This window comes from Nyctereutes procyonoides, unplaced genomic scaffold (genome assembly GCF_905146905.1).
Source record: "Nyctereutes procyonoides isolate TBG_1078 unplaced genomic scaffold, NYPRO_anot_genome, whole genome shotgun sequence".
Taxonomy (NCBI): Eukaryota; Metazoa; Chordata; class Mammalia; order Carnivora; family Canidae; genus Nyctereutes; species Nyctereutes procyonoides.
This window is the reverse complement of record NW_026575035.1, coordinates 21,609,910-21,636,860: the sequence shown is the minus strand read 5'-3', so window position 1 is coordinate 21,636,860 and position 26,951 is coordinate 21,609,910. Positions and strand designations below refer to the sequence as shown.

General features: G+C 45.1%; 1 protein-coding gene across 1 annotated transcript; it reads right to left on the bottom strand.

The window, feature by feature from the left end:
* Positions 1 to 5,990: 5,990 nt before the first annotated feature.
* SDR16C5 (short chain dehydrogenase/reductase family 16C member 5) lies at positions 5,991 to 25,709 on the bottom strand. Its single transcript, XM_055318237.1, has 6 exons — positions 25,597 to 25,709; positions 20,750 to 21,096; positions 13,470 to 13,569; positions 11,589 to 11,733; positions 10,849 to 10,974; positions 5,991 to 6,312 (listed from the first exon to the last, which is right to left on the bottom strand). Exons 2-6 carry the CDS (start codon positions 21,080 to 21,082, stop codon positions 6,219 to 6,221), a joined length of 798 nt encoding a protein of 265 aa, XP_055174212.1. The 5' UTR covers positions 21,083 to 21,096; positions 25,597 to 25,709; the 3' UTR covers positions 5,991 to 6,218.
* Between the last annotated feature and the right edge of the window lie 1,242 nt (positions 25,710 to 26,951).

Sequence of the window (26,951 nt, the reverse complement as noted above, 5' to 3'; positions counted from 1 at the left end):
TCTAATGGCTGAGGAATATTCCATTGTATACATAAACCACATCTTCTTTATCCATTCATTTATAGTTCTTAAATCACTGTTCTTTATTTTATTTTTTTAATTTTTTTAATTTTTATTTATTTATGATAGTCACAGAGAGAGAAAGAGAGAGAGGCAGAGACATAGGCAGATGGAGAAGCAGGCTCCATGCACCGGGAGCCCGATGTGGGATTCGATCCGGGTCTCCAGGATCGCGCCCTGGGCCAAAGGCAGGCGCCAAACCGCTGCGCCACCCAGGGATCCCTTAAATCACTGTTCTTAAATCTAATCTGTAATACAGACTAGAAATCTGCTAATAGCTATTTGGCAGTGGAGACATTTGGTTCAAATGACCTTATTTTACCCTAAAAACTCATCTACTGAAGAAGATTGTGGCATGAGGGGAAAAGATAGATTCAGAATTTTGCTTGGCTTGGATATATCTGCTGCTTAAGAATAATCTCATGGATTTGAACTCAGGTTGGAGAGTGCCCGTGTGCAAGCAGAGATGTTGGGAGACACTCTCCATCTGCAATCTTGGCTGAGAGGGTGGCAATCTGGAGTCTTGGATGGTTGGAACGGCCAACACCCTTTGTGATAGGAAGCCCTCGACAGTGTGGGTAAAAGGCAATGGCTTTAGCAGAGGTAAAACTGTGGTCCCAAGCCTGTTGCTAGCCCTTTCTGGCAAGGGTTGTCTGCCAACCATGCATGGGATCCAGCACAACAACAAATGTCAAACGATGTACCAGAAGCCCACGGGTTATTTAACAAATTGTATTATCAAAGCAAACAAAGGCTGGGCTTGAAACAGTTTATAATTCTTCACATCTCCAGTTTGAGGCTATATCAGCTGTACAGTCTTGAGAAAAGGGTATAGTCTGCAAAGGTTACCATGGATGTGGCCTTGGAAAAAATTAAACAACAAAGAGCCCTCTCAGGCCTTGCAGGGCAAGGGCTGGGACAGGGACAGGGAAGCACGTCATAGAGCAGAATCAGGCAGCACCACTTGATAAAAGGAGCCCTGCTGATTCCTGCTCAGCAGGATTCCACCATTAGGGACCACCACGGTGTTTCCTCTGTCCACCCTTCCCTCCACTTTTAAATGGAAGATTCTTCTTTTCTCTTTTTTCTTTTGTTTCCTTTCTTTTCTCTTGCTCTCTTTCTAATCATGGCTATCCTGCTTCTCAGGCACCTGTATATTGAGTGTGATGGGGTAAATGGCTTGCCTTTTATTGTGTTGGTCATCAAACCAAGAAGAGGCATATCTGGATTTGATGGAGAGGACTGCTTGGCACTAGAAATTCTGGACTTTGCGAGGCATTCAGCGACCCGGCAGGGCAGTTGAGGTGGACCTGATCTGTGGGTCCTGTCTGATAAGAAGAGTATACATACATACTTGGGAAAGTAGACTCTGGCAGAAACCGTAAGTTGACACCTGCCATCTGTTCTTCTTTATGATAATAGAACCCCTGATCTTTGGCTGGCTCATGGCAGCACAAAATAGAGACCATGTTCAGGCTCCTTTGCAGGTTGGCCTTAGTCATTTGACTAATTCTGGCTAAAAGGATGTGGGGTTTGCGAGGTGTGCGATGTCCATGGATTGTTTTTAAAAGATGTAGAGGTGGCTTCTGTCCCCTGAATTCTTGTGGGCTGGAATCTAGGCATAATGGTCAAAGTTTAGTGGTCACTGTAGACTGTGCTCATTAATGACATGTGGGCTGTAAGCCATGCATAGCAAATGCACCCAGGAGCTTGGGTCCCTGGTACATGGATCACCCTACTAACCTGAACAACTACCTGAAACAACAGAGAGAAATACATTGCCACTTTCCATCCTTCTCACATCAGATTTTCAGTTACCCCAGCTGTAGGCAATCCTTACTAATAGGCTGAGCCAGCCTCGATGTAAAGAGTAGTGGTAAGAGCCTGAACTAAGGTGGGAGTACTAAGGACCAAGAGGAAAACCTGCTGGTGATGGTGGAGAGGCAGAGTAGCCTGGATTTGATTACTAATTGCATGGAGAGGTGAGAGATAAAGAAAAGGAGAACATTGTGCCCAGGGTTTCTGGTCTGGACGGCTTGGACAGAGCCCAGGAGGAGGAGGAATGGGCATGGTTAGATGTCCTGGGCAGGGGGTGAGGAGTCATCTACACATTAAGGAATCTAAGGACAGAAGCTTGAAGAACACTGATAATTTGAGGAGTGGGCAGTGGAAGAGGCCAGTAGGTAGATAATGCCGAACAAGGGCAGACAGGTTAACAACGTCAGTCATAAGAAGTAAAATAAGATGAGGAGCAAAATCCTCAGGGATCTTTTCATAGAAATAGCCATCACCTGTTGGATGTGGAGGCTGGATGGCTTAGGAACCAATGTGAGGAGAGGAGATGGACACATTCCTCTAGGCTGCATTTTAAATGATGTTACTAATAAAGAGGAGAGAGTGTTACTGACACTGTGGAATGGAGGTTTTCGGAAAGTTAATTTTTTATTAGTTTTAAGTTTCGCATGGTGTTTAGTGTACTTACAGGATGCAGGGAGCAATGCAAGGTGGAGAGGTTGAGTTGTAGGATAGGGTGCCTCAAAAGCCTCGGAAGGCCCTGGGAGGGCACATGCCATAGGGTTAACCAAGTAGGTGCATTGCTTCCTGAGGCTGATGAGGTGGAGGCAGAAAGAAATGCCTCTGAAGAAATTGGATTGGGTTGCTGCAGAGTTTGTATTTCTCAGCTTCAATATTCTTGGTGAGGTAGGAGAGGTGAGGTTTCCCTTGGGAAAGGTGATGGGATTCTGGTGAACTTGAGAAGAAAGGAGCACAGAAAGACCACCATGGGGGAGAGAAGGAGCCAAGGGGGACAGGTCTATCTACCTGGCTTTGAGTAGAGGCCCCGTGTGATAGCAAGGCTAGCCTCTGGAAATTGCAAGGGTGAAGACAATGTGAGGCAAACCGATGAAGCTCAGGCCTTGAAGCAGAAGCTGAGGACGCTGAGCTGAGGGGTCTTACCTCTACCATCACTGCTGTAGTTAGTGCTGGCCCACAGAAGGGAGGTCCAGGTGCTAGCACACTCACGGTTACCGTCCTACAAGCAGCCTTCAAGGGCTGAGCACCAACGACTGGTGCACTTGTCACTGGTTTGGATTCCAAGTTGACAGCAAACTTGTGAGGGGAAAAAAAAAAAAAGGAATCCAGGCAATGAATGGGAATCGCAGGCACTCAGCCGTGGCCTGCTCACCGGCAGCACAGGGAAATTATTGAGGAGCTTCGGAGGGAAGTGAGCTGGAGATGCCTGGATAAACTCCAGAGAGGTCACCATCCTGGAAATGGAGGTGCCTAGATGCTGCCATAAGAGCTCTTCACAGAACAGGCCTGCATGGGACATCTTGCCTCACATCAGCTCTTGTTTGCTGGACCAAATTCTTGGTCATGTTTCTCTCCAGTGCTGATTCTCAACGGTTGGAATTAGGGTTTTCGTTTATTTTTTTTCCCCAAGCACTTAATTCACTGTACCTCCAAGATTCTAAATGATTTCATTGGACAAATCATGACCACCTCACCATTAGGACAGTGGGGGGTGGGTGGGGTGGGGTGTAAAGATCATTCATGCCCTGGATTTCCTTTTCTATCTCAGGCTCTTTGGATCTCCCCAAATTCATACATTGAAGCCCTAAGCCCACAGGGTGGTGGTGTTTGGAGATGGGGCCTTGGGGAGATAATTAGGCATAGATCCAATTGTGGGGATAGGGCCTTCATGACGGGATTAGCAGCCTTACAGGAAGAGGAGCCAGATCTCCCTCTCCATGCCCATACCCAGAGAAGGGCCGCATGAGGATACAGGGAGATGAGGTGGTTGGTGAGCCAGGATGAGAGTTCTCACCAGAAACCAAATGAGCTGGCACCTTGATCTTGGACTTCCCAGCCTCCAAAACTGTGAGACAATAAATTTCTGTTGTTTCAGCCGCCCAGTCTGTGGTATTTTCTTATGGCAGCCTGAGCAGACTAATATTGCATCCCAATGTAAAAACCAAATGAACAGAAAAAGAAAAGGGCATGGCCACACATTTGTACCCAGCCAAACTCCTAATACCAAGAATTCTTCTCAGTTCTTGAGCAGCATGGTGACTCCTGGATGCTAGATCATGTCATAATGGATGGCAGAGGGCTCAGTCCTGAGGTATAGCTCTTGCCCTCAAGCCTCACTTAGGTGTCAGGGTCTTGATTATGGCTTTATTAGGACTAAATTTCTAATGGAAACTGGTACGAAACAGATGCTGAGAGCACTTGCCCCCCTTGTATTAAGTCACCTTGTTGTAGATTACCCTCTAGAACCCTGTAATTTACATGTGGTGTCTTCTCATAGGAGCTCTTCAAGTAAATCCGAATTTGTTTAGACAATTTTATGGGTACTGTAAAACCACAATTGAACTTCAGGCCTTTGTAGCAGTACAGCCAAGATGCACTCTAATTAGAAAAAATTGCTGTTAATGTTGTTACGATGTGGTGGCTGCCCACTGCACCCCAGACCTTTGTTCTCCTAAATCCCTCGAGTCTCTTCTTTATTCTTCAGCTAAATAGACAGGCCCCTAGATTCTACGCTTTTGGAATTGTAATAGAGGAGCAATATTGTGCCTCTCTCTTAATTAACCTTGTTAACCAAGGATTTGGAACATTAGCTGGTTAGGCTAAGAGGGCCTTTTGAGCTGCTCAGTACACATCTGTAGTTGAGTAGGATGTCACTCTTGTGAAATAAGATGCCTTTTCTTCTTTGGCATACACCAAATACCTTTATTATTCTTTGAGTAATGGTGTGATACTCTTGTTTAGTGAAATAATGTGTGTAAAGGGCAGAGCTTCATGCCAGGCATAATAAAACCTTAGTTATTGCTTTTATCATTATAAAACAAGGTTGGTTTTTTTCCTCCCTCCCTCTTTTTAAAAGTTTTCTGTATGGAAAGGAAATACAGGGGCAGAATTGTCAGAACCATGCAGGCAAGCTCAAGATAAATCAGTCTGCGGTAGATTCCAGCTTCCACATTCCCTGAGACCTTTGCCTTTCTAAGAGCATCTTACCCCCACGATATTCATGACTTGTTTCTTTGACTCTCACTGAGTCTCCTGAGGTACTTCCCATCCTTTCCTGCTTCCCACACAAAAGAAGGTAAGAGACAAAGGCTGCTGTTTTTCTCCGAAGGCAGATACCCCTCCCAGCCTGGGAAGGAGTTCCAGGGATATGGCAATTAACGTATTTTTCTTAATCTTCTTTTTATAGTTAATCTCCAAATCATGAAAGCAGTTGGCCAGTTCATTAAACTGTAGGAATACAATAGGTCTGAAATGAAGGCAGCCCAGATGAATGCCAATGCATAAAACTGTCCCATTCGGTGGAAAAATACAACATGAATCCCAACCTGAAATACTAAATTAAACATTTGAAACTAACCACATGAATATGTTTTCAGACTAATAGGCAGCAGTTCATCTAACGCAGTGGAATGTCATCTTCAGAGTAAGAAGTAGCCATTCTTTGATCTCTTCTAGGAAAAAAAAATGCTCCTGTTTAGAATTTGGCATAAAATCACCTCCTACTAAGTTCATTCAGTGAATGTGCAGGAAGACTCCCTGACGCAGTGGCACCTGATGTGCCCTGAGTGGGACTGGCACTGAGTCTGGGAGTACCCAAGGCATGTAGAATTAAGCATTTGTATGGCCGCTTTGGGAAGAAGGCCATGGGACGCTGGCATATCCTACGCCAGGTGGCACAGTTTCAAAAAGGCCAAAGCTGAGAAGAAAAGTGATGGGGAACCCAGAGCTATGGAGTGCATTCTAGCAAAATACTCATCCATGCTCTTCACCTCTCACTGTTCCCTGCTGCAAGTCAGGCAAAGCCACCTGCTCCATTTGAGCCACCTCCCCAATGGCCAAAGTATAGGGCAGCTCATGAGACAGGATTCTTTTTCTCACACATCTGTTGCAAGCAGAAGTGACAAAAGCAGGCTATTTTTTTTTTAATTAAACAAAACAAAACCCAACCAAAAAGCAGATACCAACATTATTTTCAAAGGCATTGGTTGAAAATACTAGTCCAGAGAGCAGAAAAAGAATGGTACATGTAGTTTCCAGATATATTGTTGGACAAAAATGCTTTTCTTCATTGAAATAAGAATTATGGAATGCTGGCTATCAGATGACATCAGCCATTGAGTTGGTCTCTACTCTTTCTTGTTCTTGCCAACAAAGCCATCCATTATATTCAAGGCACCCATATAGTCAGCCACAAGCAGTGATACCTTGACAGGCAGGATACTAAAGAGAAACAAGAGAAGTTTTCTTGGTTATTATTATTATCATGAAAGCATCTTACCAACTCGGTGGAAATGCAGTGTCCCTGACCTGTTGCAGATGAAGTCATTGGCATACCCACACAGTAGTAGGGGGCTTGTCCACTATCGGGGGAGGGCACTGGCCTGGGGTCTCTCTATATGTCTTCTTGCTTTCTTTACGTTTACTCAACTCACTTCTCACATCAGTTTCCAGAGCCTCCCTGCACTATGTGATTATTGATGGGAAGCAGTGAAGTCTTGTGGAGTGGGAGGAGCCCGGCTTGAGTCCTAGCTTCATCACCTACAATACCATCCCAGGTACATTACTTAGTTCTCTTGAGTCTGTTTCTTCTGCTGTAAAATGAAGCCATCAAATCTCATTTTCTGGGACTCCTGTGAGGAATAGATAGGTCCCTAGACCTTTGGCAAGACCCAACTAGGACCACTCATCTTCTCTATCCCTGCTCACCCTTCGCAACAGAGGGCAGACCCCATTAATCCTGACATTCACACTGCAGAGCAAAGGGAGGCATGGTAAACCTAAGACTTGTCCTCAGGGTAGGATCAAGGAAAGGACACTGAGCTCACATCCATCTGCAGGCACCACAGGATGTCACATGTTACTTTTTCCATGGTATTTCCCCTGAGCAACACACTGAAACATCAGAGCTCAACTCGCATCACACCCATGCCTCCCACTCTGGGATTTCTCTTTCTTGCTTTGTTTCTTCCTAGCACTTAAGACTACCTGGCATACCTTTTCTTTAACTTAATTTTTTTGTCTGTTTGTTCTCTGTCACCCACCCCACAAGAAGAAAATCTCCATGAGGGCAGGGACTCTGGTCTTTCTTGTTCTTTGTTGTAACCCCAGATCCTAGGACTGGGTTAGCAATTCGTGGGGCTCACTGGGTGCTCTATCATGCTTACTGAATGAGTATTTGAAGGAATGTGTGATGTCATCCTCTTTATTGAAACTTCATGTTTCTAAATGGTTCTCAGGAACTATGTAGATCTCTCATTAACCAGGGTCCAGAACTAATATCTTATAAAAGTAAATATAACCTCTATGATCATTCAAAAACATTAGAAAAATTAAGTCTCATGTTCTTTACTGTTGGCATTACTATATCACACACTTCTATCTATTAGGCAATAATAGATGGCCACTGTCCTGTGCACATGCAGGCCGTCCCATAAACTGTGTGACCCTCACTAATCTACAAGCTTTTACAAGCACTGACTTTGAGGTTGTAAATGAGATAAGTGGCCAGGAGAATAAACGGCATGCTCAGACTTAAGAAACAGCTGGATCATAACCCCAGATTTCAAAGTGCTTGTCAGAGATCCTTTACCCTGCCTCCCACAGCCTGCCGGCTGTATCACTCCTGTGCTAGGTGAAGCCTGACCCATGAAAGGACACATGCAGAATTCTGTACCAAGTACAAAAAGAATACTTGTGCCAAGTAGATACAATTAACTGAAGAGAAGAAGGCATTTCCTTATGCAAGAAGGACAGTGGCTACCAGCCATAATATCTACCTTTAAATAACTGAAGAATTGTTGTCAAGAGGAATGGAATTAGACACAGTGCTAGAGGGCAGAGCTAGAACTGGTGAACATTTAAAGGAGACAGATTTCAGAGCCACGGAGGGAAGTGGGTTGATAATGGAATGTGCTTCCTTGCAAAGCAGAAGCCCTGATTGGGCAGAGGGTAGGGAGGTATGGTATAATTAGATGACCTCTTACAGTCCAGAAAATGAATTGAGATAGTGGATATATGCAGCTGCTCAGCAATCTGGCATTACCATTCCTATAGCTGGATCCCATGTTCACAGACTGCAGCTGATGGGTCTCAGCACTAAAATCCAATGGGGAGCAGAGAGGGTAAGCAAAGTTGCCCTCTGGTACTTTCACGAGGTGGTTATTATTTTAGTCTCCTGCCTCCAGCTTTTTAAGCCATCTTATGCTTCAAATTTATCCTCCACTGCCAGTTTTACCCATACCAGGGCTTCCTGAAATGTTTGGCTTTACTGTCTGCCCTTGACTTGGGGGATCTGTACTCAAGGAAGCGTGGACACAGTATCTGTTCCAACATGATTATTCTATGATGCCCACAAGAAAGACCATCTGGGGGGGAGGGGCAAGATGGCGGAAGAGCAGGGTCCCCAAATCACCTGTCCCCACCAAATTACCTAGATAACCTTCAAACCATCCTGAAAATTTACGAATTCGGCCTAAGATGTAAAGAGAGACCAGCTGGAACGCTACAGTGAGAAGAGTTCGCGCTTCTATCAAGGTAGGAAGACGGGGAAAAAGAAATAAAGGAACAAAAGGCCTCCGAGGGGGAGGGGCCCCGCGAGGAGCCGGGCTGAGGCCGGGGCGAGTGTCCCCAGGACAGGAGAGCCCCGTCCCGGAGGAGCAGGAGCTGCACCAACCTTCCCGGGCGGGCGGAAAGGGGCTCGCAGGGAGTTGGAGCAGGACCCAGGAGGGCGGGGATGCCCTCGGGCTCCCGGGGACACTAACAGACACCTGCGCCCCGGGAGAGTGCGCCGAGCTCCCTAAGGGCTGCAGCGCGCACGGGGGACCGGAGCAGCTCGGAGGGGCTCGGGAGCGGCTCCGCGGAGGGGGCTGCGGGGCGGGAGCGCGAATCCAACAGCGCAGGCCCCGGAGCACAGGGCGCCGGGACACAGCCCAGGATCCGGCCTCCCCCGGGACAGGCAGAGGCCGGGAGGGCCCAGGACAGCAAGGACGCTCCTGCCCCGAGCTGAGCAGATCAGCGGCCCCGCCCCGGAGCCTCCAAGCCCTGCGGACGGAGAACCGGAGCCCGGAGCCCCGTAGTTCCTGCGGAGGCTAAATCCAGGCTTCCAGAGTTGCCATAGCAACTGCTGCTGTTCCTCCTGGGGCCCCACGGGGTAAACAACCCCCGCTGAGCCCTGCAGCAGGCAGGGGCAGAGCAGCTCCCCCAAGTGCTAACACCTGAAAATCAGCACAGCAGGCCCCTCCCCCAGAAGACCAGCTGGACGGACCAGTGATACTCCCCCGTGTTCCAATACAACTTGTTTTTGGCCACTCTGCACTGAGCAAAATGACTAGAAGGAAAACCTCACCTCAAAAGAAAGAATCAGAAACAGCCCTCTCTCCCACAGAGTTACAAAATCTGGATTACACTTCAATGTCAGAAAGCCAATTCAGAAGCACTATTCTACAGCTACTGGTGGCTCTAGAAAAAAGCATTAAAGACTCACGAGACTTCATGACTGCAGAATTTAGATCCAATCAGGCAGAAATTAAAAATCAATTGAATGAGATGCAATCCAAACTAGAAGTCCTAACGACGAGGGTTAACGAGGTGGAAGAACGAGTGAGTGACATAGAAGACAAGTTAATGGCAAAGAGGGAAACTGAGGAAAAAAGAGACAAACAATTAAGGGACCATGAAGACAGATTAAGGCAAATAAATGACAGTCTAAGGAAGAAAAACCTACGTTTAATTGGGGTTCCCGAGGGCACCGAAAGGGCCAGAGGGCCAGAATATGTATTTGAACAAATCCTAGCTGAAAACTTTCCCAATCTGGGAAGGGAAATGTACTACAAAGCTGTGTTCATCAAGACAGTGTGGTACTGGCACAAAAACAGACATATAGATCAATGGAACAGAACAGAGAACCCAGAAGTGGACCCTGAACTTTATGGTCAACTAATATACGATAAAGGAGGAAAGACGATCCACTGGAAGAAAGACACTCTCTTCAATAAATGGTGCTGGGAAAATTGGACATCCACATGCAGAAGAATGAAACTGGACCACTTTCTTGCACCATACACAAAGACAAACTCAAAATAGATGAAAGATCTAAATGTGAGACAAGATTCCATCAAAATCCCAGAGGAGAACTCAGGCAACACCCTTTTTGAACTTGGCCACAGTAACCGGAGAAGGACAAACAGTGTATGTTCTCATTCATTTGGGGAATATGAATAATAGTGAAAGGGAATATAAGGGAAGGGAGAAGAAATGTGTGAGAAATATCAGAAAGGGAGACCGAACATAAAGACTTCTAACTCTGGGAAATGAACTAGGGGTGGTGGAGGGGGAGGAGGGCGGGGGGTGGGGGTGAATGGGTGACGGGCACTGAGGGGGACACTTGACGGGATGAGCACTGGGTGTTATTCTGTATGTTGGTAAATTGAACACCAATAAAAATTAATTTATAAAAAAAAAAAAAGACCATCTGTCAGGGAAAAAAAAAATCACTTCAATCTGTCCACAGATCATTCACTAAACCCACTTGTCTCCAACAATAATGCAATAGTAAGAAGGCTGGAAGGATCCAATTCCATCTTCTAGACTCATGGGAAGCACTGCAACTATGCAAATTTGAGACTGCGTCAGCAAACTCCCACAGGAAGGGATCAAAGTTCATTCATTTGACAGATATTTTTAAAGGGGTTCCTCCTGGTAGAAGACTAAGCTATTGACTGGCTCATTGGAGAAGTAACAGGAAGTTGATATTGTTACCTTTTCAAAAACATCACAAACGATATAAACCTTGGTACATATAAGTACACTTTCTCTTGCAGGATGGCATCTACTATCTTGTCAACTACATATTCTGGTTCCAGAACTGGTAACAGAAAAGGACGGCTAAGGAGTAAAAACAAAAACAAAAACCCAAGTTAATAAATTACTAAAAAAAAAAAAATCTTACAAATTAGGGATAAAAGAGGCTTAAGAAATTATCACTTACTTGCTTCTTTGACCTATTTCTATATATACTCCTTTATCATCAACATGCTAATAACAACTTTCCTCTGAAATGGCACCTGATGATTCTAATTAATAAACTGGTGTTACAATATGCGTATACGTGAAACCATAGCAAGCAACTTCCTGTCATCTCTGTGAGAGGCAGACTTGGGCATTCGTGCCCTTTCAGGGATTTTTCAGTCCTTCCATGGAGTCGGCCAGGGAAGGGGGCAGAATGTAGTTTGGTGGCAGAGAGAGAACACCACAACCAGGGATGCTGGGGAGGTGGTCAGCACATCTGGCCTTGGGGTGGTAGGAGCTGGACCCAGCCTTGATAAACCCATCCACATTAAAATCAGTATCTTAAACACAAACACATCTGAAGAAGGAAAAAAATCTGAGATCTCTTATAAATCAGGCTAAGAAATGTAAAAAAAAAATACAACAAAATAAAACAGGTGGTTAGTCATTTCTAAAAATGCAGTTTCTCTGAGATCAAAGGACATACTTACACAGTTGAACAACCTTCAAACATGCCAGTGTTAATAAAAAATGGGCATACAATAGTGGTTTTGATGCCGTTTAGTTTCTGGACTACTGTTTCTGCAAATATAGATTCAGCAAATCCAAGGGCTGCAAATTTACTTGCACAGTAATCTGAAAAAGGCAAACAACGCTAATGTATATTCTAGAGCTTTTAAAATGGCATTACATCAAAGTTTCCTCATGACACTAATACAAATGGAGAATGAGACAATGATTCCAGAGTTATTTTGTAGATCTTGGTCTCTGTGCCAAGAGGAACAAGTGGAGAGGAACAGTATCACGTAAAGGTTGGTTGACAAAAAGGGCCAAGTGCCCTCCAGGAGACACCAGGCTTCCGGGCGCCTCCTGCAGGTCACATTGCTAGACATCACTTCCACTCTGACAAGTGATCAGACACTGTGCCAGCTGTTACACAGGGCACAACGTGGGCGTCCAGTCCTTGTCCCGCAGACTTTCCAAAGTATCAGGGCAGAGAGATACACAGAAGAAGAAATCCATTAATAAAGGCCTGTAGGAGTCCAGGCAAGAGAGATCTACATGGGCTGTGATACTCAGATCAAATTTTCTTCTAACTCTGACTCTCTTCTGCTTGCTGGAGAAAACGAGACTGAGGAACACCGAGCTCTATCTCTTACACGTCTTGAAAATGCAGGGGGAGTGGGAAGCGGCGTCGATGTCAGTTTTGAGCTTTCTGCCTACAATCATACATCAACTAAACAGCTGCATATTGGGCTCAAAAAATGGGGACATTTGGGGGAAGAAAAGGCATTTAGGTGGCCCCTGACTTTCCTTTTCCTCACACCATCCGAAGAGGCAAAGGGGCTGTCCTTGCTCTGGCAAGAAGCAGCCACTACAACTGGCAAGAGTCAGGTCCCTAGGTTGTGGTGGGTTAGACAGTAGAGGACAGGATCTGAGCAGCTTCTAGGATCACCTGAGTCATTTGGTACGAACGCAGGTCAGTGAGTCCCTGCATTTCTGAGATTCCCATGAGCAGATGTGGTCCAGGACTCTAGTAATCTGCATTCTAAATAGCACCCTCGCTGATTCTGATGCAGGGGAGCCAAGATCCACACCGAGGGAATTACAAAAATCTTACACGTTTCTAGGGTGAACAGGGCATGGGAGAGTCTTATATCCTAAGATAGAGACATTGTGCCAGGAAAAGGATTCAGAGGAGCTGCAAATAGACCTGTAGGAGTTCAGAGACCCATGAGGTAACAATAATACCTGGTGAATTCTAAGAAGGATGGAGGAAAGGAAGTTCCATGCACGGGGAGATGTGTATAGATGGGTAACTGTATAGATTTGGGGTGACTGGTGGTTCTGAAAACCCTATTCCTGTAACTGAGGTGAACTGTGCCAAGACCACTGCTATGCACCTTGAGCTTCGAGTCTTCAACCAGTGGACAAGCAGCGAGGATAATTTTAGATTTCTTGGGCTTGAGAAACTTTCTCCAAACCCACACCAGAAAGAATCTATTTAATGGAAATTTCAGAAGCCAGAATGCTCCTCCTTACCATCCTGATAACAGCACCAGGGAAATTCTGGGGGACGGTGCCTATGCTCATCACTTGTGTAAAAATAATTTATCAGTAAGGTCTCTTTCTTTCTTTTTTTAAAGCCCAGGGAACTGCACTGACCCAGTGATTCCAAAGTGCATAGTTCAACCTTGTATAAGCAAATCTGATGGGCAGTTTTGCTGTACCATGTTCTCAACCACTTACCTTATTGAGTATGGCTCTTAATTTATAACCCTTTATCATTTGTACATCAAATCAACGCTGATTATTCAGAGCTAAGTAAGATAAAGTTATAAAACTTTTTGCAACTACTAAATTTCTCTTACCTGCCAGTTTATTTATTCCAACTAATCCAGCTGAACTTGAAATGCAAACCAAATGTCCATGGTTATTAGCGATCATAGCAGGTAGAAAGGACTTATAAGTCTAAGAAGAACAAGGAAGAACTGTTAACATTTTGTACTTTTTTTCAGAAGGTTATATGACCATTCTGATGAAAAGAGAGTCCTTCAAGTTCATAAAAATACCTGAAGGCACTGGGGTATAAAAATGTAAACATCTGGAAAGTAAGCCTCATAGTTTGTTCAATCAGTATTTTCCTGGTGGCAGTTCCAGAATTATAAAAAAGTATTTATTAAGACTTATATTTAGCTCATATTTGACTTTGAAAAACAATATTCAGACAATAATCGAAGCAGTATTGGAGAATCTTAACTGTGGCAGACACAATCCACAAACCAGTAAGAGTACTTGGAGAGGTATGATTATTTAGATTTACATTGCCTTTCCCACACTCCTGTTTGGATCATATTTGGATTTCAAATTTTTCTGAACATTGTTCATAGGACACACTGATGTTGGCTTCAGTTTAAAAACATCACTTTGTTTTGAAATTCACCTCTACTTTGAATAATGGTTTCTAATTTTTATTCCACGCCAGTAGAGAGGATAGAAGATAGAGAGAAAGAAAGGATGTGTGTTGTGTCTCAGTACTCTAGAGCACCTTCACCTTTGATGTGGGGCCTGGAAAAAGAAGGTAAAGGAGGGAGAAATGAGCTTTGATAGAAGATATATTCTGCAACACAGAAATAAGTCTTAAATAGAAATACTTAAAAAAAAAAGAAAAAAGAAATACTTGCTTATTTATGTGAATTTGTATTCATGCTTATTTTCAAATTTGAATCATATGAATAAATATGAGAAAAGGGATCTCTTATAAAAGTCAAACAACCTTTGTGTGCATCACAATGACTTTCAGAGAGAAACTAACGCTTAGAGAGAGGTGGAAAATCACAACAGCACAGCATAATAAAGAGCTCCCTGAGTTGTGAAGGCCTGAGATGAGTCTTCTTACTTCTCCCTGGGGATGCGTCCCTTAGGAGCACGGTCACCAGGAGCCCTCTGACCCACTAGCAAGTGCCTACTCTATGCAGGGGCTCAAAGAACGTATGTGGATTTGACCAGGAAGAGTGTCCAGAGTGAGGATGATGGGGGCCAGGGACACACCAGCATTTTGGGGACAACTAGAGGAAGAGGGAGACAAAGGAGAGAGAGAGAGGAGAACCAGGGGAAAAAAGAACACAGCAGGAGTGGAGACTTTCAAAGATTATGGTTTTATCTTCATTCTGGCTGAAGACTCTAACTTCATCCTAATGAAGGAGAGGGATATTTGGGACAAGACACCATAAATCACTTGCAGTAGCTCCTGAAGGTAGGTAGTGGCCACTTAGTTCTGGATCTTTTCATCTTTCTCCTGGAAATAATACGAACACCAATAATACCACCAATGCCAGGACACTTTTGGTGAAAGTAGGGGACAGAAACCTATAAAGTCCAAATAACATTGGACTTCAGTTGCCAAATGAGATTTGGGCAGGGAGTCCAAGTGAGGAGACATAAGGAGCATGGGGGGAAGCTCAGACATCCAGGAGAGTCGAAGAAGAGATGTCTCCTTCATTCCAGAGAGAACCACCCAGGGCAGTGGGAGCAGGGAAAGGCAAGGGAGGGTATGCCCGTGGGTGAGGAGGCATGGCAAGACTGGTTTTAGCTAAAGCCAGGAAAACCCAACATCTGCAAGGGGCAGATCACCTTGGAGGTCAGGGGCTGTGCCCTTTAATGCCCACAGCTCCTGTCCTGTGCCTTTTGATGTCACCAAGCATACTGGTACAAATTCTCCTTTCCCTGGTTAGATACTTAGGGAGGTGACTGCATGTCTTGGTTTGCCCAGAAGAGACGTGATTAATGATTATTTAATAATGTTCACTTTCACTTTATATATATATATATTATTTATTTTTTTAAATCTATTCCATTTTCAAAAGAGTTCTGGCTCAGGCAAATTATAAGGTCACCCTGGTCACGTCTATGTGTCTATGTGCTGTCATTTCTGTGTAGCCTTGAGCAAATCTTTTAACTCCCCTGATCCCTTATTTCACTGAGCTATTTCAAGGATTATACAGGAGGTGCCAAGGAAAGTATCCGACATAAACTGGCGATCAATAAGTGACAGTAAGGCCTTGGGACAGTTGTGTCTTTGCAGGATTCCTGAGCAGAGGCTCAGACAGGTGCAGGTTACGTCAGATCAAGGGGGGACAACTGGGTAGACTGAGACGAATCTAAAATCAAGACGTCTGTGCTTTAGTTAGGGGCAAATAAAATTTTAAGAGAACGAGAGGAGGGTTCTTCTAAATTCAGAGTAACTTTATATTTGTTACAAGAAGAAAGAAATAATTACCCATAAGTGTGCTTTGAAATTCACATCTAAAGCTTTTTCCATCAGCTCATCTGGGCAGTCGAGGAAATTTTTGCCTGTCACGACTCCGGCATTGTTGATTAGGATGGAGATATCACCAACTTCTTTTTAACCTGAATTGAATGAGACAGGAGCAACAGCACCAATGGAGTAATTCTTTACATGATCTAAGTCTCGTTTTCCCATAGCTTTCTATGTTTCTTTTCCTTGTTAACTCAGATGGAGTGTACGCACCCGGCAAATAAAGTATCCTTTATTTTCTTTGCTGAGTTTATAGTGTGTCAGACATCCACGTCTGATGCTCTTCTTATTTTTCCCCCTGTCTCAGGACCATTCCAACATTGCAGGGCTACTACCTTCCTTAACAATTAGAGCAGTCAGAGCTCTTCTTATACTAGGTGATCAGTCACATTGTTTCAGGCTCCGTGTAAGTGGTAGGTCATTTCAATTATTGCAATAGGGCATAAGGCCTTAGAGCCAAGTCATAGAAATCAAGACCCAGCACACACTGAGATGAGGTGGAGTAGGAAGACACAGAAAGAACACGAAGTTCCTAAACAGGTTTGACATGGCACAGCTCAGAACCTGTCTGTCCTGCTGTACCAGCTAGCTGGTTTTCTTCTCCCTACCACGCGCTTCTAGGTGTTAAGATATGTGAAGGGGCTGCTGCAACACTGGCCAGAGCAGGTACTCAATGACTTGTAGTTAAGAGACAAGATTTCTGGGTGTGACCTTGGAGCATTTCGTTTATGGTAAATCTTTAGCTTATAATCTTGGCTCTTATGGTAGAAGTGAGCACAGGATTTTCCAGGATTGGTGACAGGAGATGGTGGTGTCCCTTTGCCTCTTTCTGTGTTTTGAATTTCATTACTGTAATTTGTATCCTACGGCAGGGGCTCTGTCCCCAGATCAGTGAGAACCACTGGTTGTACTTGCCCTGTGCTCAACAACAGGAAGCTCACGGCAGTACCCTAACATCTCCCGTTCTCTGTGTGTGTGTGTATATGTGTGTGCACGTGTGCGTGCATGAGCGCACCTCCCTATATGAATGGCACAGGCTGGCACAGAGCAGGCTGTATTACTGAAGCTGGGTAGAAGCAGCCACCTCTCTCATCTATGTTGTGGAAGGCCTGGGTCCCAGCAACGAGGGTGATGTGTAAGGTATTTATTAGCCAACTAGATCCGTAGCCTAGGGAAAATTCAGGATGAAATAGAGCCTACAGAAACCCCACATTTTATGACAAAGCTTTCTACAGAAACCCCACATTTTATGATAGAGCTTTCAGATAAAAGCACTGGAAACACTCTGACTTCAAGTTTTATTTGGAGAGGGGCTAAAACATTGAAGTCAAATTCAAGCTGAACAGCAGTCGAGGCTAGAAACAACTAGCCTTACCTGGGGTTAAAATCAGGTCCAGGCTTCCAGGTCATTCCAGGTACGTCATGAACGAATCAAGGGAATAAAAGGCACAGTACGAAGCATATAGTCAGGGAACTGTAATAGTGTTGTATGGTGCCAGTTGGTACCAGCACCTGTTGTGAGCGTAACATAACACATGGAACTGCTGAATCACTGTGTTGTACACCTAAAGCTAATATAACATTGTCTATAAACTATACTCCAAAAAAAAAAAAGAAAGAAAGAAAAGAAAAGAAAAGCAAAGCTGGACAGGGCTGTGGAATGGAAGACAGTACTAGCATCAGAGGCTGATGTCCTAGCTCAGTCATGGATGGCAAAGCTGGAAGTTACATCTCAGAGAAATAAATAGGTGTGTGTATCCACTGGTGCTTCCTTCATGAACAAAGCATGTTATCATGTCCTTGACAGAATAAACACCAGAATTTCAAAATGGCATCTGGTTTTATTAGCCATGGCTTGTATCTTTGCAGTATGTGAAAATTCTATCTTTATGAATCATACTTTAAATGTACTGGGCTAAGTATTTGTGATAAGATTTTTCATGTGAATAATCTTCCTATTGCTTTATCTGTTTTGTACATAGGTTTATCTTTTTTTTTTTTTTTAAGGATTATCTTGCTCCAAAGTCTGCTTTTTCCTTTTATGTAAAGCTTTGAAAGACATCATGAGTATTCAGCCTCTGCCCTGTTGGGGAAAAAAGGGATCAAGTTCAACTGTACTTCACTTATATATTTAACTATTACTGACCAGATAACACAATAAAGCTCATCCATGGGATGAACTTATGCTCATAATTGTTTGCAATTATGCTTTTTTATAAGAGACACGGGGTACCATCTAAGGGAAATGATACAGACTAGTTTTTAACTAGTTTTCTTTTTTTGCATCCATTATTCTCCTCATTGTAAGAATGTGGCAACAGTCTGTTCAACCCTGGATAACAGGTCTAGTGAGATTCCCACAGAAACTGTCCCTGCCTAATGGTAGGGATTCCTCTACAAACATCCACGCTGTAAGAAAAGCAAGAAGACAGCAAATCAGTGTCTAACTTTAAACTGTCCAAGATACTGGGATGCCTGGGTGGCCCAGTGGTTGAGCATCTGCCTTTGGATCAGGGTGTGATCGTGGAGTCCTGGGATCGAGTCCCACATCAGACTCCCTGCATGGAGCCTGCTTCTCCCTCTGCCTGTGTCTCTGTCTCTGTCTCTCTCTCTCTCTCGGTGTCTCTCATAAATAAATAAATAAATAAATAAATAAATAAATAAATAAATAAAAATAAACTGTCCAAGATACTAATTTGAACTTCCCAACCACAACTTATTAGTGGTGATGGGCAATAAAGAAAGGTCTGCTAGTGACCACGTGGTTTAAAAAAAATGAAACATTCCTGAAATTTGACCTTGCACATCAGGAAGCAGAAATAAACCTTAAGGTGTTCTCATAGATGTCACAAATAAGGCTTTTTTTTTTCTATTGAATCAATGCAGTCAATTGGAGGTATGCCAAGTAAAATTGATTCTGATTTGGACTAAGGGATGTCATTAAATGTACTCAGACACTTCCACATGCCATGGTAAAAGGTATGCCACTACACAGCTCTAGTCTGGTCTTGTGTTCATTGCTCAAAATAATTGCTTACCTAGGATGCCAAGTTCTGAACTTGGGGCCAAACTATGATCTGGGGACACAAGCGTTCAAAGTTCTTGGTGTCTGTGGAGATGGCACACTGTCATACCACCCTGAAAAGTTTCACCTTGATCACTGCTCTATGGAATACTTAAAACAAAAAAAAAATCCCCGGTACCTTCTCTCTATCCAGAATAAGAAGGGCAAATGGCTGGTTTATGAGCAGAGTTGAGTTTGCTTCCCCTGAATTGAGAAGAGCACGTAATCAATTCTTTTCAAGACCCATAAGTAAGAAAAGCTGAATAATAAGCTGGTAATATTCAATGTTTGACCATTTCTGAGCTAAGAATCTTGGCCAGAACTAAATCACAGATATAGGGAAGAGGCAATTATTTATTTATAGAGTGTCTCATATTAGCTTGCTCAATATTGGAAGGTCATCAGGACTTGAACATGAACCAATTATTGCTTAACAGTGGCTAGAGAAGTTGTTTGCCGTCATCATGAGTGAACACATCAGGTGATCAATGCTTCAAGTGCACAGGGATTAATCTGTGAGGTTGGCAAAGGCAAAGACACACCTGCACCTTGAGGGAGGTGCTAGCTTGTCAGGTTTGGGTCTCCAGACTGTACTGGGCTGCTGGTGATTGGAGATGGTAGTTACAGATATATAGCATTTAAAGACAAATTTAAACAGAAGCTACACAATCACCCACCAATGACCTGCCAACCTTACCACTAGGAAGTGAGGTGGGAAGGAGATTTGAGGTAGGGTCTACAAGCTGTGAAAGAGCTTTCCAATGTGGCTGACCTGCTCTTTGCAGGCCAGTCTGGTTCCTTCCTTCTTACTGAATTGGGGGATTCTGGGTGCCACCAAAAAAGTGGCCCAGGATAGTGATGTGTGGAGTACTCATGACAATGAGGGGGGGGAGGGGATAAGAAAACTCTTTCCACTGCATAGTGGGGTTATGACTTCCTGGAAGCCTTCTTTACTCGTGCAGCTGTATCATCACCAAAGAAGCCACAGCAGTTAAGAGTCTTTAGGATGAATAAAATATTCTGATTTTCTTATGACTATTTTAAAAGAAATACACATTCAAATGAAAGGCACTGTGGTATGGTGGAAACAGCTGGATTTAAACTCAGACTGAAATGGGTTCAAGCCTTCACTTAGTTATGTGCTAGCTCTGGGACCCTGAATAGATTATTCCATATCTCTATGTCTCCTTTCTCCTCCAAGAAGGGGGCTACCCTCTACCTCTTATACTGTAACAGGGGCCGCACAGTCCCTACCGTCCACTGGGCAGGGAAGAGTAGGTCCTCTGTAGTCAACAGACTCAAGGCTGAGCTGGATCTTCGCTCCTTAGTAGCTGTTTCTTAGGGGAGCTACTTACCTCCTTAAGTCTTGGTTTCCTTATTTGTGAAATGGGCCTCATAATGGACCTCACTTTATAGGACTATGATATAATATAGATGGGGTGCTTAGTATGGTATATTGTATACAGTGACAATTCAAAAACCCTAATTTTCACTCCCCAATTCTTTTTTTTTTTTTTTGAGAGAGACAGAGACAGAGATAGCGAGAGAGAGTGTGAATGGAGAGGAGAGGGAGAAGCAGGCTCTATCCCAGGACCCTGGGATCATGACCTGAGCCTCCCAGGTGGCCCTCCCTAACAGTTTTTAAGTTAAAGGGATGCTGGAGACAGGCAAATCTGCACTGAGCAAAGCAAAGAGACAAAGGAGGCACGTGTGTGAGCGTATCTTAGAGTGCTCACTACCCACGGGGAAGAGCGAGACACAAGAACTACCTGCTCGGCCACTCTGTATATGTCTTCCCTTTGGCTGCAGTCGCAAGTGTAGGCATAAACTCTTGTGGCTCCGGCTTCCCGGGCCATCCTGCACGTGTCCTCATTCCCCTCCTTGTTGATATCCCAGAAAACCAGCACCGATCCAAGGCGGGCAAATCTGAGGGCCAAGAGCCTTCCCAGTCCGCTCCCGGCGCCAGTGATGAGCACGATTTCACCAGCAACGTTCTTCCGTGGTTTGGGGATGATGGTGAAAACCATAGATTCCAGACACGCAATCACTGATTTTCCTAAGAAAACGACCAAGTCCTTGGCTGACTTCAGGTTAGAAGCCATGTTGTGGCTGAGACCTATGAGAAAAAGAGACTCACATAAAGACCTCGGTGACTATTCCCTCTGACTGTGCAGACGACCCAGAGCTCATGTTTTCTGAGATAGTAGGAGAAACTGGGACATGTAATTTAAACTTCCCTCTTGGTAGCAGACTTTGAACTTAAGACACAGAGACTGTGTCTTGGCCAGCTTTCATTCACAGCACCAAGCGGGGCTCACATCTGAGTGTTGTACAGGACAGAAATGTTCCCTAACTAGGAGCTGTAACCATGCCAAAGTTTAACACAAAGGAGAAGTTAATTATTTCTCATAGTTAACCTTTCTTCATAATAATCTCAAGTCCTGTTGACTGCTTTTATTATATTGTAATATTTGTATGATAATTGCTACCTCTCTGGTTTTACTTTTGTCTCCTTTTAGGTTTGTGGTTATTGTTGTTGTTGTTTTTAAGATTTATTTATTTGAGAGAGAGAGAGAGTGAGCATGAGCAGGGGAAGGGGGCAGAGGGAGAGGTTGCGGGAGAGAAGCAGACTTCCTGCTGAGAACAGAGCCCTATGCAGGGTTCTATCCCATGACCCTGCGATTATGACCTGAGCCAAAACCAAGAGTCCAACTCTTAACCAACTGAGTCACCCAGGCGCCTCTGGGTTTGTGTTTTTTAATTTGCACAGTTCTTCTTTAATTCTGTGTCACTATTTCAAATCTGACATTCAATAGATAAAGAAGATGTAGGGTACACACGCACGCGCACACGCGTGCACACACACAGATACCACACAAAGGAATGTTATGCAGCCTTAAAAAAGAATGAGATCATGCTATTTTCAACAACATGGATAGAACCAGCGAGTATAATGCTAAGTAAAATGAGTCAAACTGTGAAAGACAAGTACCATATGGTTTCACTCATACATGGAATCTAAAAAAAAAAAAAAGAATACACAAGTAAACAAAAAGAAGAATCAGACCTATAAATACAGAGAAAAATGGAGGGAGGATGGGGAAAATAACTGAAGGGGAGTGGGAGATATAGGCTGCCTTCCAGTTATAGAATGTGTAAGTCATGAGGATAAAAGGCACAGCACAGGGAGTATAGTTAATGACACTGTAACAGTGCTGTGTGGTGACAGATGGTAGCTACACTGTGTGCACAGCATGACATCTAGACTTGTTAAATCACTATATTATACACCTGAAACTAATGTAATATGGCATGTCAACTATACTCAAGTAACAAACTTTAAAAAAGAATCTGAGATTCAAGAAAAAAATGTAAAATCCTATTTGTAGAACATATTAAAAAAGGAGTCATTGATATTCTAAACCTTTTCACAGTTTCACTGTGAGCGTGGGATACCCATTCCCCAGATTCTGGGAACTCCATCCCACGTCACTGACCCTTCAGCCTTGGGACTGTAGAATATAGGTGAGAGACAGATGAGACCGCTGTCCTGCCCTGCCCCTGCCTACCTGTGAAACCTAGGGCAGGCTACTTGCCTATCTGGGCCACAATCTCCACGTATCTACTGGTCCTGTGACATAGGGTGGTTTTGCAGATGAAATAGGAATGAATGTTATGTGTAGGACCACAATGCTAGCTCACAGTAAGTGCTTTATGAATGTTAGCATGTTTCTCAGATTTAGAGTCCTGCTCACCAAGAAATCACCCAATAGGTTTGCTGAATGAATAAAAGGCCTCCCTTTGACAAACTCATACAGGGCTATAGTTTACATCCTGTTATCAGTTGCTCAACCTTTGGTGAGAATGAGTTTATAAGATGCTTTACTAAAAGCCAGCTGGGAAAGGGAAGGTCTTATTTCCTACAGGATGAGAAGACATGTTTAGCAGGAGCATCCTGTGCTGGAGGTGGGAGGCTTCTCTGAATGGGGTGTCCAATTGAGAGGCACAGATGAGGGCAGGAGATGTCCTTCATTAAAGAACCAGCAGATTCACTTACTTGGCAGTTTGGTTGAGGACAGACTAGTCACTATTTATGATGATGGGTGGATAGATTCATCAACAGCAGGGCTTGGAGCATGGTGAGACCCTTAGAAGTCACTGTGACCTAAATTGTTGTTTCTTGGCTCATTGTACAGATGGGACTGAAGATCAGTAAGACTATGTATATAGTTTACCCCAGGTCCTGGTGCTAGGTAGTGCAGGGCCAGCTGAGTTCATTTATTATATTTACTGAGCCCTGATGCTGTGCAGGTCTGATGCTGGACATTGGGACTGAGGGAGTGAGCAGCCTCCCATGATCACTGTCTTTGTGAACCAAGGGTCTAGTTGAAGAAACAGACACTGAGCAAATAAATACATCACTACAAACTGTTATATTACAAATAAAACTACAGGGTGCTATAGAGAATAGATGGGAGATCTGGTTTAGATCGGGTGCTGGGGAAGAAGCAACAAAAGAGATTTGGTGGAAGGTGACATTTGAGCAAATGAGGAATGGTCAGAGGTACACAGAGAGAGAGATCTGGGAGTGGCCTGACCAACAGATGGAAGGAAGAGTTTGAGGCTCGAGGTAGTTAAAGCCTGAGAATTAGAATCCTGGTGGTAGGAGGCATGGATGTTTTGGTTAAAGAGAGTTCTTGTTGTGGAGCACTGGGTTTCACCATACTTTGGATGAAATGGCCCTCAAACTCTCTGCCATTTTTGCTTGGATTTATTTTCATATAGTAGCTTTGGATGATTGATTTGAATGATTTGCTGAATGTAAAAAAAAGGCCTCCCCTTTTAGAAAAGAGCCTCTCAGGCTCTGCACAATTTGGAAGGAAGGTGCCTTAAAGGGAAAACCGTGGTTTTCAGACTTTCATTTTAAGCACAGTCGAGGGGACTGTGTCTTTAGACTGGCAAGGGTGATGGCCAGACTTGCCACAGTAATGGGGCACCGTGGGCACCTTCTCCAGGCAGCAGCCTGGGTGACTCCCAACAGTCCTTCCACGAGAAAACCTACACCAGCTCATCCATGCCCCCTTTCAGGCACACCACTATGCAAGTCCATGCCAGAGGGACAGAGGTCTGTTTCTCTCCTCAGTGGGTTCCAACACCATGTGGATGGCTACGACTCTCACCACTGACCTGGGAGAAGGTTCTTAATGCCAGAGGCCCTAAACTCCAGCAGTCCACTGTCTCAGTGCTGGCACGATGTAAGACCTAGAGCAACGTCTTACTGCTTATTGCTGTCTCGGCCAATGCTTACTAGGTTCTTAAGAGCTTGGCATCCTGAGATCACCCTCACTTGGGGTTTAGGGTGTCTGTTGGGTATCTGCACAGGTAGTCAGGTGTAGAGATTAAAGTTTGCGCTGGAATTCTGGATCTGCCACTGATTTCTCTGCAACGTTGGTTAAAGTTTTCTTTTGTACCTCTTCTAATAAGAGGATTCCACACTATGCACTGACGGAGGAAATGTGGAAGTGAAAAGATTTAATATGCCCCTCTCTCTGTCTCTCATGAATAAATAGACAAAATCTTTTTTAAAAAAGATTTAATACAGTCAAGTATTAAGGCATGTAATATGGTCCCTATGTTCCCTTATGAAATTTCTGAGCACATTGGGCGAAGAAAAAGGTCTTCACTGCCCTGCGCACAGCTCCCTCCAGGATGTACTGGGTGGGGGCAGGGGTGGGACAGGAGGAGCTGGGCTGGATTTCAGCACCTGCCAGGTGACACCTCATCTCCATCTCCACCCCTCATGCCCAAAATGTGTAGGCCTTGCTAGAACCATGCCAGGCACAATGACTATGCATTGGCTAGAGTTATGATTGGTGCTCCTGCATATGAATGATGATCCCTGCCCATAGGAAGGAAAGATGGTTCTAGTAAGCACACTTACAAACACCTTGTAAATAAATGTAAGGTTTCATTTTAGTGCAAAGACTCTGTCTTAGGAAGTTACAGAATATATTAAATTTAATCAGTTTATACACCTCTTTGGGGTCTGCATCCCATTCCCTGACTAGTTCAAAAACTGAACCAACTTGAGGCATCTGGCCAGCTCAGTCCAGAGGGCAGCGACTCTTGATCGCAGAGTCGTGAGTTCAAGCCCCACGCTGGGCACAGAGCTCACTTTGGAAAAAAAAAAAAAAGGAAGAAGAAGAAGAAGAAGAAGAAGAAGAAGAAGAAGAAGAAGAAGCAGCAGCTAAACTACCCTGTGCAGTGTAAACACGTGCCTTCTTCCCAGGCCAGGGCGCACGCAGCAAGTTAGGGGGACGTGATGAATTGGGGGCGGCGAGGGGTGCAGACGCGCCGGGCAGCGGAGAGCAGGTGCCGCTCCCTCCCGCTCACCCCAGTCCGCCCGCCCCGGCTCGCGCGCGCCCGCCCGTGGGCCCCCACCCCGGGCCCCCACCACCCACCACCCCGGGCCCCCTCGTACCCCGCCCCGTGCCCCCCCCCCCCCAGCCCCAGCAGTGCCGCCCGGGCGGGGCACCGAGCTACCGGCGCCTCCGGCCGCCCAGCGCCACTCCCCGCCCAGGGCTTCGCGCGCCGGGTCCGACCGGGGGTCACTCACCGAGCGCACGCAGCCGTCGCCGCCGGCCCAGGAGCCGAGTCTGCCGGGCGAGGTTCCGGGGTTTATCTCGGAGGCGGCCCGAGGCCAAGTCCACGGCGGCAGGCTCCGCCCGCGTGGGTGGAGCCGCCCCGGGGCCGCAGCCACGTGGGCCCGCGCTCGCTCGCTCCCTTTCCTTTTCTTTCTCCCTGCTCCTTCCTTCTCCTTCTCTTTCCTTCCTCCCTCCTTCCCTCCCTCCCTTCCCTCCTTCCCTCCCTCCCTCCCTCCCTTCCTTTCCCTCCCTCCCTCCCTCCCCCATTCCTTCCTTCCCTCCTTCCCTCCTTCCCTCCTTCCTTCCTTCCTTCCTTCCTTCCTTCCTTCCTTCCTTCCTTCCTTTTCCTTCCTTTTTTCTCCAGGCCACTAGCCCGGGGATATCCTATCGTTATGGCTGGACACAGGCGCTGGGATTTCAGTTTGAAGAATCATCCCTGGAGTGTGAAAGTTTCTGGTATCCAGGCTGCATCCCACATAATTAAATCAGAATTTCTGAGTTGGAAGGGGCGCAGGCATCAGCATTTAAAAAGTTTCCAAAGCGGGCAGCCCGGGTGGCTCAGCGGTTTAGCGCCGCCTTCAGCCCAGGGCGTGACCCTGGAGACCTGGGATCGAGTCCCGCGTTGTGCTCCCTGCATGGAGCCTGCTTCTCCGTCTGCCTGTCTCTGCCTCTCTCTCTCTCTCTCTCTCTCTCTCATGAATAAATAAATAAAACCTCTAAAAAAATTTTTTTTTTAAAATAAAAAGTTTCTAAAGCACAGCCCAGGAGGAGGGGTAGGAAAGGAGGCAGGTGCAGGAGTCCTTGGCTGGGGGACAGGGAGCACGCTCTGGGAACCAGGTCAGTTCTCTGCAGCTTGCAGAGCAGGGCAGAAAGGAGGAATTCCCCAGCAGAATCAGATTCCTGCAGTTGAGATCAAGGTCAACAGCTTCCCTGGCCCCTTGCCTGTAAGGAGTGTGGGTGTGGGAACACAGCTTGGAAGGCGGGCGGGGTGCTGGGTCCAAGTGGGTGCGGCACTGGCAGGAGGCCTAGAAGTAGGGGAGGGCGAAGCTTGTTCCAAGGAGATGAGGTTGAGAAAAAGTCAACACTGTACTCTGGTCCAACCAGAGTGTGCACTGAACACCTGTGTACAAAGATCTAGAAGATACAGCAATGCCGCATTTGTCCAGATAAAAAAAAAGTTCGGTTTATTAGCTGAGCCTCTAACCCTCTAGTAGGGTAAATCACTGCTGAAATGCTTATAATACAGGGTGGGGTGTGTTGGATGGCATAAGGAGCTGGAATATTAATAAATGATGGAGTGTTGAAGGAAACCCAGGGAGTCAGGACA

Coding starts and splice junctions, on each gene's coding strand:
- SDR16C5 (XM_055318237.1), bottom strand. CDS start 21,082: ATGGCTTCTAACCTGAAGTCAGCCAAGGACTTGGTCGTTTTCTTAGGA. Junction 13,570..20,749: donor TATACAGAGTGGCCGAGCAG/GTAGTTCTTGTG, acceptor TGTTCTTCTTAG/ACTTATAAGTCCTTTCTACC. Junction 10,975..11,588: donor TTTGAAGGTTGTTCAACTGT/GTAAGTATGTCC, acceptor TTTACTCCTTAG/CCGTCCTTTTCTGTTACCAG.